The sequence below is a fragment of the Platalea leucorodia genome, assembly GCF_965183815.1.
Source record: "Platalea leucorodia genome assembly, chromosome: 4".
Classification (NCBI taxonomy): Eukaryota; Metazoa; Chordata; class Aves; order Pelecaniformes; family Threskiornithidae; genus Platalea; species Platalea leucorodia.
This window is the reverse complement of record NC_138826.1, coordinates 72,505,275-72,515,174: the sequence shown is the minus strand read 5'-3', so window position 1 is coordinate 72,515,174 and position 9,900 is coordinate 72,505,275. Positions and strand designations below refer to the sequence as shown.

At 48.1% G+C, this 9,900-nt stretch overlaps 1 protein-coding gene across 2 annotated transcripts; it reads left to right on the top strand.

Annotated features, from left to right (window-relative positions):
* Window positions 1–982: 982 nt before the first annotated feature.
* CENPM (centromere protein M) lies at window positions 983–8,705 on the top strand. Of its 2 annotated transcripts, XM_082311330.1 has the most exons (6): window positions 983–1,058; window positions 1,396–1,475; window positions 4,085–4,183; window positions 5,221–5,300; window positions 6,329–6,420; window positions 7,155–8,703. In XM_082311330.1, the coding sequence occupies exons 1-6, from the start codon at window positions 1,002–1,004 to the stop codon at window positions 7,278–7,280; spliced, it is 534 nt and encodes a 177-aa protein (XP_082167456.1). In that variant the 5' UTR covers window positions 983–1,001; the 3' UTR covers window positions 7,281–8,703. The 2 variants fall into 2 exon arrangements, with proteins under 2 accessions (XP_082167456.1, XP_082167457.1); XM_082311331.1 differs by lacking the exon at window positions 4,085–4,183 and having other exon boundaries at window positions 7,155–8,705.
* The last annotated feature ends 1,195 nt before the right edge of the window (window positions 8,706–9,900 follow it).

Genomic DNA, 9,900 nt, shown 5'->3' with positions numbered 1-9,900 from the left:
CCTCCACACCAAGCTGGAGCCGAACCCGGCGATGAGGCAAAGAGCAAGAGATGCAGCAAGGTGGACCACAGGCCACCGAGGGACGTTGGACCTCCAAGGGCTTTACATCACTGCGCGTCATCCTCCCGCTCTGACCTTGGAGTGAGGAAAGCTCAGCCTACATCCGTAACCGCGGTGCTTCTGCACCGTCTCCTTCCTGCCTGTACGGTGGGTGGAGGAGCGCCGGGCTGGGCAGAGGCCGGCCGGCCAGCAGGGCGAGGGGGAAGGTGCCCAGGAAAGGGCAGGACGGAGGTCGGGGCTGCTGGAGCCGCCGTAAAACGTCGCACGGAACAAGTCAGCATGCGGTTAGGGAAATTCCCTTCCCTAGCTATTGTATCAAGCAGTCTTTATAGTATGAAAGCGTATACACTTTGTTAACGTGTATGAGTTCACATTATAGACCGCGATGGAAGGAGGTAGTGGAATTTTACTGGAGCCTTTGGTATTGTTCAGGCTTGAGCAAACGAAGGGACACCACCAGCTCGCCGCCAGGACCAGGGGGACAGCCCAGCCCTGGAAACAAGGACTTTGCTTTTTGGAAGCTTAGGGCTGCCCGTGCTACCCCTGGGCAGCCAAGGTGAGGCCAGCACCCTACCCCCCTCACACCTCTCCGAAACCCTCGCCAGCGTCGCCGGGCGCCACCGACAGGCGCCTGGGGTGGGACTGACCCCCGCGACGCCCGGCGCCGCAGGAATGCCGCCGCTGGGCAGAGTGTTACTGTCGCTAGCAACCGGTGGCGTGGTTGTTAGCGACCGGCCACGCCGTGCGGTGCCCCAGCGCCGGCAGGGCGCCCGGGCCCCGTGTGCGCCCCACCCGCGGCGCCCCACGGCGCCGGGCCCCGCCCCGCCCGTGACGGGCAGCTCCCCGCCCCTCCCCTCCCCTCCGGCCCCGCCCCCGACGCGCGACGTCAGCGCGGCGACGGTTTGAATCCTGGCGGGCGGGCGCCGCTGCATAGCGTGGGGATGGCGGCGGTGCGGCCCTTCGACAAGCTCCCGGCGCTCAACTCCGCCGCCCTCCTGGTAGGTCCGGCGGCGCCTCGCCGCCCCCCGCCGTCCCCTCCCGGGGCTCGGCCCTGCGGTCGGCGCCCGCCTGTCCCGCACCCTCCGCGGGCTGCGCTTCGGGGGCAACGGCCCTGCCCCAGCGGCAACGGCCCTGCCGGCCCCGCCCCCCCGCGGGGATAGGCCGCCTGGCGGCGATATGCAAATGCGGCCGCTGGGCCGGCCCCGCCCCCCGGCGCCGGTTCCGGCGGGGCCCCGGCGCGGCGGCGGGGAGGGAGCCCGGGGCCGCCGGGTGCCCCCGGCCGGGCGCCGCCTCCGGGGCGGCCTCTGAGCGTGCTTTTCCCTCCTGTCCGCGCAGCTGGTGGGTTCGGACGAAGGCCTCCAACAGCAGCTGGCGGAGGCGATCCTCCGAGAGAAGAAGAACTTCAAGATCAGTATGTGAGTGGTGGGGAGGGGGATGCGCCGCCTGCGGCCCCGGCCCCGGCCGCAGGACCCGAGCGGGATCGTACCGGGGCCCTCTGCCACCTGGCCCAAGAGATGGAGCCAAAGCAGCGGCTGTGATGCGAGTTCACGAAAAGTTTTTTGCTTCAGAAATGCAGGCACCGAAATTCCTTATTAAATGCAGCTTCTACCCAAGTGGCGGCAGTGGGAACGGCAGGGCGTTCGTTTCAAGGAAAGAACGTGCTCTGGTGAACGCTAGAGCGCACTGGTGCACAGGCGTGGCTGGCATCCGCGGGCGCAAGCCGCTCTGCCTTCAGGGCAAGCAGCTTGGGCATGATTAGGTATGGGAGTGGAAGTAATTCTCACATTCATCGTGCTCACTATGCACATACCGTTGCCCTTTGCGTGTTGCACAGGTGCTTGATTAACAAATTGCAAGGGTATGAGAGGCGCAGATATTTTTTTTTTTTCCTCCTGGGGGACAGACATATACAGGAATTAAACATCCTGGGACAAATTGGGACAAGTACAATGCTTGCAACTACTTGAAAGCAAACAAGTTTTCCTGAAAGACGTCCATTATTTTTGGGGCTGTTCATAGCTGTTTTCTGGTTTGTATGCATGCACATGCTTTTCCTCCTCAAGCTATTAAGATGCATTTGGAATTTTAACTTTAGCTGCATGACAAGTCCTGTCTTAAAAGCTTGATTAACTAGCTTTTTACAATATAATGTCCTTGACAGCTCTCTTGCCAAGACCAAATGAGTTTAGTCAGCTCTTCAGAAGGTGTTTGTGTTATTTCGCTGCTGTAATCCAAGGCTATGCAGTAAGGGCAAACCCAAGCTAATGTTCTACTAACCAGTTAGAGCGACTGTACTGCTCTGATCATGGCATCTTGGATGTTTCTGCTAACTAGTAGTAAATTAAATTACCCGATTTTCTATGCAAATCCTGCAGCCTCCGCTGAGCTGTGGAGTACCATAACTAAACGCCTACTGGCGCTACAGCAGGGTAACTACCCAAAGGCATGGAAACTTATGCTCTACTACAGAGCAAGATAAGTCCCTGCACTAGTATCACTAGGGAAGTACAAATCCCTGAGGAAGCAGAAGTCCGTGATGTTTTTTTTTCCCAGTGTGTTGCTTTGGGATTATACACATTACAAAGAAATATGTTATCTTGTCTGGCAAGTCTACCTGCCAGATACAGCTGTTGGGAGAATTGCAGGGCTGGTGGTTTTGTGTCTCTTACCACAAGGAAAAAAAAAAAGGCTTCTACAGCACATATCTGGAGGCTGCTCTAGTGATGTTGGTTTAAATATAGTAATTTAAATAGTGATTTCATCCAAATCACGGAGGTTTTATGGGTTGTTTGGTTTTTTTCCCCCCAGACAATGAGATCTGATATCCTTTCACCACAGCTTCTCCCTAAATTTCACCTTAAATTTATAAGCTTGTTTGTGTTGCAGTGTGTCTTTCAAGTGCACTTTGCTCATATCCTGTGTTAGTTTCAAAATGTTTTTGTTAAATCATTCCTTTCTTATTTACAGGAAACAAAACACCTTTATTCGGGGACTGGCAGACAAAACTACAAACTGCATATGATTAATAGAAGGGAATGTGTACTGTGGTCTGTGGCTGCTAGGAGAAACTGTTAAGTCCCTCAGATTTAATTGCTAGAAGTAATATTCCCCAAGGAGACCAAAATCGGTGTTTCACTCTTGGCTTCCAGAGAGGAAGTGGATTGTGAGACTGAAATTCTGGGATTTTTGTTTGTCTGATCTTTCAGGTGGTCTTCCAAAAATATGGTGCTGATAATATTCTTCTCTGTGGAAGGCCCAGATATACACTACTGAAGCGCCTTTTTTTTTTTTTTTTTTTTAATTTGTAGTGGGAAGAGACACAAAAAATCCCCACCCTGTAATTTGTCTTCCAACAGCTGTATCAGCAGTGGTGGTATTATGTAGAAGGACACCTAAACTAACATAGTAACTCCTGACACAGTGAAAGGGATAAAAAGGCAGGTAATGGTATAACAGAAGCTGTTTCTGAGTTATAACTTCATCTATAAAGCTATACTAGTGATAAATTTGTGGTTTAAGGTTTTGTGAATACAACACATCTTTCTGTAACATGGACACCTGAGAAGGTAGCCTCTCCTGTGTGAGCGTATGAGCAGTATCTCTGGAATGTGACAGGAAAGAACTGACGCACTTTAACTGAAACTTGGCAGCAAAATATACCAGTAAAGCATTGGGGTTCACTCTGTTAGAAAGGACTCTTCTTAATAATTAAATAAAATGACTGCAATACAGATCTGTGCGGAGAAAATGTTTCTGTAAGTCTTGTTATGCTCTAATAAGCTTCCCATTATAAACAACCTTGTCTAGCAAGTATTATTGTGGCTGTCAGCAGTTCTGAGTAGGCTAAGATATGAGAATACCACTTAAAGAATCACAGTCTCTCTTCAGTGCCTATGTATTTAGTAATTAGCAGGCTTCCTGGTAACTTGCTACATGGTGAACTGCAATGGTTATGTGCTTATGGTTGAGTGGATGCTGCCTTGCCAAGCTATTTGGTTAAACTGGCAAATTTATTATCTTTCAGTCACCTTGCTACATCCCTCCCCTTACCTTCAGAGAGGGATCACCTTCGGCCCAGGATAGATCTGATTGTGTTTATGATTGACATCAAGAGCAAATACAGGTAAAAGAAGGGCAAAAATATGAGAGGGGAATCTGATGTTCTTTCTTAGATTGATGGCTAAATCTACATTTTTACTGTGCCAGAGTCGCTGAATAGTGGATTTCAAACCCAGGAGTTGCTGTGCTGGGAGAGCCCAGTAATACATACAGTGGTTTTCTGGCCTCCAGCAACAGACTAGGACTGAACCGCTCTGTCCAATAACATGCCTGTTGTGCACTAAGCTGCCATAGCAGAGAAGGCAGAAATTATTCCTGGATCCAGACAGGGGATGATATGAACCAAGCTTTGAAAAGATGCTGTCTGTAAAATTAGATGGAAACAATGGTGGTGCTGTTAAGTTCTGTAATATGCAGATGGCTGATGGGCGCTGGGCAGTGCTACCTAATAACAGCCGGTTGCTGCATGTGTGTCCCCAGTTCACTGATACCGCTGGTCAAGCGGGATCAGCACTACAGACGTCTCGAGGCAAAAGAGAAAGGTCTGCAGAGATTGATCCCTTTTCTCTCATCTTGTGCTCATCTTTGTAGAAATGATATTTGTGTCCCCAGGCCATAAGTAAAGACTTGCTAAGGCACAAAAGTCAGCATTTTATTACTTACTTAGCTTGTGACTGATGATCCTGGGCTCTCATTTACCAAAAATGACAGGCCCAGCTGCATACTTACAGCACAGATGGTGCTGCAGAAATGTGTGGGCTAGCTCTTCCGAAAGAGCCGAAGTAGTGCTGAAGTCTCATTGGACGTCAATGAATCCGGATGCTTAGTGTCCGCAAATCATGGAGGACACCATTCAAACTAAGTCTAACTGTTGAGTCTTGGGTAGAAAGGATATGTTATGGGTTATTAAACAGCTGTGGGTATTACAGAGGTCTCTGCTGCCATGCTTTTAGCATAGAGCATAACTCTGCCGGCTCACAGATCAGCAGATGTTAACATCATTGGTTTTCTAGTTGTGCTTCTGAAAGTTATTCCCTTTGTCCTTATGCTGCACTGGTTTTACCTCTCTGTCCAACTGGATTGTCTGTGCTTTTCCGACAGCTTGAAGAATGTCGAAGCTTCCCTAGCTCATGTGGATGCCAGCTTCTTCCTGGGGAAAGTGTGCTTTCTTGTCACTGGGGGTATGTATGGCATCTGCCCTTTTCCTCCTCTCCAAGTGGCACAGCTCACTGTTGCTTTCCTTAAAACAGGGCAGTGACTTAACTTGAAGCAAAACAAAGGAAACCAGCGGCTTTGAAACCTTTGTTTAAATTATATCTGAACTCATCTGCCTTTTTTATTGTTTTCTTAGATAAAATATTGTTCTCTTCTCTTGTGCTCACTTGCTCTCTTTTTTTGTTTTTTTGCCAGTCAGACCTCTCTTCTCTGACCCTAATCCCTGGATATGATTTGTGTTATTGATTTTTATTTTTTTTCCTGTGGCACTACAGAAGTCTGTTCTATCTGGTCTTGCAGATCTCTCTTAATGATAACCTTAATGAGCAGTGAGGAGCATATGATACTGTGGTAATAAAATGAATCTAAATGGATGAGCTACTAAACTATTAAGTATATTTTTCATACAAGACTGGTATCCCTGCCGTGTGCTGTCTGGCTCTGTTGTGCCTTTAATCTCTCTCCCCGCCTCCCTGAAAGTGGAGAGGGTGCTTTCCTGCATACCCTCCTTACTTCAGCTCTGAGGAACTGGAGGGGCCAGCCCATACTGCTCAGTGTTGGAACAGAGTTGCTGTGTCCTTGGAATATGGGGGTCAGGAGGCCTGATTCTGGGGTGGAAAAGAGTCTTGGCGTTTTCTTGTGCTATGGCTCAGGACACCACCCTGTGATACCACACGAGCCAGGAGGGCTTCTGATAAATGAGTAGAAGATTCTGCCCCTGCTGACAGTGTACTGATGCCTTATCTAAAATATTAATGTTACACTACTCAGTAACGTGGGGATACTATTCCTGCTGTCAGTGTTATGAATGACTTCTGTGCTAATTCTGTTGCGAATCTTGTGCCTTTCTGTTTGTACTGCTCTTTGTTGCCTTACTTTCTACAGTGCTCTCAAAATTAGCTCTAGATCATTTTGTGGATGTGGAATTTCCTGGTACTTTTCTTCACTGAATGTTGATTATGGGGCTTGTAATGTGGGAAAACTTTTTCTGTAGTTGGCAGGGTGAATTACTGCAGTGTAGAGATGAATGCCATCTGGAAACTGGGAGAAGTCTACTGTAGTCCTGTGCTATTCTGTGAGCTGGAGGTAAGGTGCTTATTTGGTGTCTGAAGGGATTTGTGAATTCCACTCCTCTCTGATCCTTAGGAACATCATTACATTAGCAAGAAATATATGTACATACGCTACTGTCTTGGCTAAGTGTCAGACACCAGACTCTTTTTTACAAGAACAGTAGAGGTACGGGAGTCTGACTGTCCTTGAAATGAGTCTTCTAGATTACCTGCTCCTTCCTGTGCTACTTCAAAGCCTCAGGAAGCCAAGTCTAAATTAACAAAGACTTCTCTGATATGCAAAGCCTCAGTACACTTGTTCCTTGAGGCATTTTCTCTTCCTGGGAGCCCCTGAGCTGTTATTTGCCATGTGACTGTCTTGCCCACGTAATGCTTCCTGTTAGCCAGACTGTTTTGCCATCTGATGTGCCACTCTTTCCAATTACCTGCTTGGTCTGAAAAGCTAGAGGGAGAGTTTGGCATTCAGCAGTAGCACACTTCACTTTTCCGTGTACTCATCATTCCACCCTCAGAGACTGCTTCCCTACCAGCAGGTAATATCTGTGCCTTTGGCAAGCCCTTCAGGGTTTTCAGCTGACAACACTGTACCTCCCTTAACATTAGAGGAGTAAATGGGCCTGTTTGGGGTTTTCCACAGCTAGCTGCTCTGAACCATACTTAATGCCTGCTCTGGTTCTCTTTTAGCACACCTTAGCATTGCTTTTCTTTGTTTCTATTGATTAAATAATTTCTCCATTTTGTTTCCAGTTGGAAGGGATAAGAGTTGCCACTGCTCAACGACTTCTCCGGATATTACAGATCTGTGCTGGTCACGTACCAGGAGTTTCTGCCTTGTCCTTTGGCTCACTGATGAGGAACTCTGCTGATGACTAGCTTCTCCTTGTGAGAATTCAGCCACATTCATCAGGTTTTTCACTTCAGGCATTCAAGCTGCTGCAGTTGGAATCGCACTGGGAAGCTTTTTTGCCTGACTTGTCATGACCACTCATCCAGAGCTGTTCCTAGTTGCTAATCTCTCAGGAAAAGTTTGATTCCTGTTCAGTGGATAACATGGAGGTTCTGGGGGGGGGAGGGCAGTTTGAATTGGGGATTCCTATGCATTATTACATCTGAATCCCATTTCATGATCAAGTTTGAGTTTCACCCCCTTTGCTGGTGGCCAGGAGCTATGTGTTTTACTGAGAGAATATCGGAAGAACAGGCCACTATCCCAAATGCCGCATGTCACAGTTGAGTATCTTAGTTTCAGTGTCCCCACAACACTAGAGAAGAGGCAGCAGGCTCCTGCTTCCTTTCAGCTGAAACATAGCACCTTGGACTAGTGTAAAACCTCGCTGCCAGGTTTTGTCTCCCCACCAAGACAATAATGGGGACGGAATGCTGTCCTGCAGCTTCTAGATAGGCTGCAATTGGCAGTTAATGGTCCAGCTGTGTGAGCATCTGCCCAGTGAAGGGCTCAGTATTTCCATGCCTGATACCTAACTGGGGAGGAAGGGACTAAAGAAGATAATCTAGCACTTTAGCTTTCTTTTAGGCCTTTAAAGAAAAAGGCTCCGTCTGTCAAGCCCAGGATAACAAGCAACCCTAGTCTGTCAAGCCCAGGATAACCCTAGCAACTCAGCCTCCAGGGCTGACCAGAGATGAAACAGAGCAGGCTGGACTACAGCAATGTACAGAAAACACATGTTGTCTCTTGCAAGTTGGGCATATGCCGTGTATAATCCCTTAACTAACAGGCTGTTATCAGCAGTAATTCATGCCTTGTTCTTACTGCAAGTCAGTAGTGTGTTTTGGAGTTCTAAGTTAATAAAATGTATACTATTTAATAATTAGCTGTATGCTCTTTGTTTAGGTACATGGCACGGGCTCTAAAACCTATGAACACTTGCCCCAGTTTGCCCTGGCAGCGAGGCTGGTCCTTGCTGGCTGCATCCTTGTGGGCTGCAGTCACGGTTTCAGCCACGTGGTGGTGGCAAAAGCTTTCCAAATGCAATCCTTTCTGCGTACTGAGTTGAGCCACCTTCCAGAATACAGTGTTTCTTGAAACGCTGGGATGTTTGTTACCCAGAATTGCATGCCAGGTAGAAATGAAGCCTAGAAAGAATGTGTTAAGCTCCCCTCTGGTTTAATTTATTTAATCCCTAATAGTCTGCTTTAATGTTTCTAGGTGCAGAGCTCTAGCTGCGTGTGCTCTTTCGCTTAGCTTGTTTCTGACATCTGTCCGTGAGCAGGAAAAAAAAAAGCAGAAAGCAGCACTGCAGGCTTAATCAGCTGTGAGTGTTGGCAGTCCTTGCAAAGACAGCTCAGCAAGGCACAAAGCCTGTATCCTTGCTCAGAGGACACACAAATCCTAGCTCCAGTTGTATTGTTGCCGGCAGGGGAGGGCTAGGTTGTTTGTCAGCTGGAACAAAAGGAGCTAAACCATTCAGCTGTGTTATGGTGCCCAAAAGGGCTGGACTCTGGCTAAAACCCAAAGGAGAAAGACATGTGCAAACTCTCGTGGCCGCGTTAGAAGGATTGGGAGCTTAATGGGCATGCCCTACTTTCAGCCAGCTTTGTGATCCTGAAGGTACTAGCCGGGACTTTGCCACCAGAGAGGGGCAATCATGCTGAGAAACAAGTTTCTCTGTTGGTTATGCTGTCTCAGCCTCGCTCTCGCTTTGGGTCCCTCAAAATAAATGAGACCATGGTTTAGAATAGACTGGTTTCGATTTGCTCTTGATGTGCAGGTGCAGTCTGGGGGAGGGAAGGAAGGGCTGCGGCATGAAATGAGCTATTCTTTCGTGTCCACCGCAACTGCTGTAAGGTAAGGAGACTCTTCCGTCTCCTAGGTTGCTCTCCAGTTGCCTCTAATAACTATTGGACTCCAGTAAAATCCCTTTGGCCTCAAGAGTAATTTCGCTGTGCTTTCTTAACTGGTGAAAACGAAACTTTCTTTGGTTCACCCAGAATGCTTTGTAGCAATCGACACGTGCTACTGTCCATTCCTGCACCTTCAAACATAGGGTTTTTTTCCACTGCTATGTTTCGGATGCGGTATTTCTTTCCTTCTAGTACTTTCAAAGAAGAAAGATGCTGTTTGTACTTCCTACAGGTGGCTGAATCTCAGCTGGTAGAAAATAAAATCTAGTTCCTTAAGAGCAGCATCTCACTTCACCTTGGGGCAAATATTTTTCTTACTCTTAAGGAAAAAGTCTTTACTAGAACTGGCAGGGGAAGTGGAGCGTATCTAAGGATGTGACACTGTGTCTCAGGTCCATCATGTTTTACAACCGAAAGTAGTTGGGACACATCTAAAGCTACAGCTTCAACTATGTAAATACCTCTAGGAACTGTCAGCTATTGGTTTAGACAGGCCGTGCCACTGCCCCTGCCAGAGAAGACAAGGCAGCTGAGGATACCTTTCATCTGGATGGAGTAGCCAGGGCTAATGTTTGATAAAGGTCTTGTGAAAGTAGGACTTGGATTGGGATCAGAGGCATGGAAGGCCTGA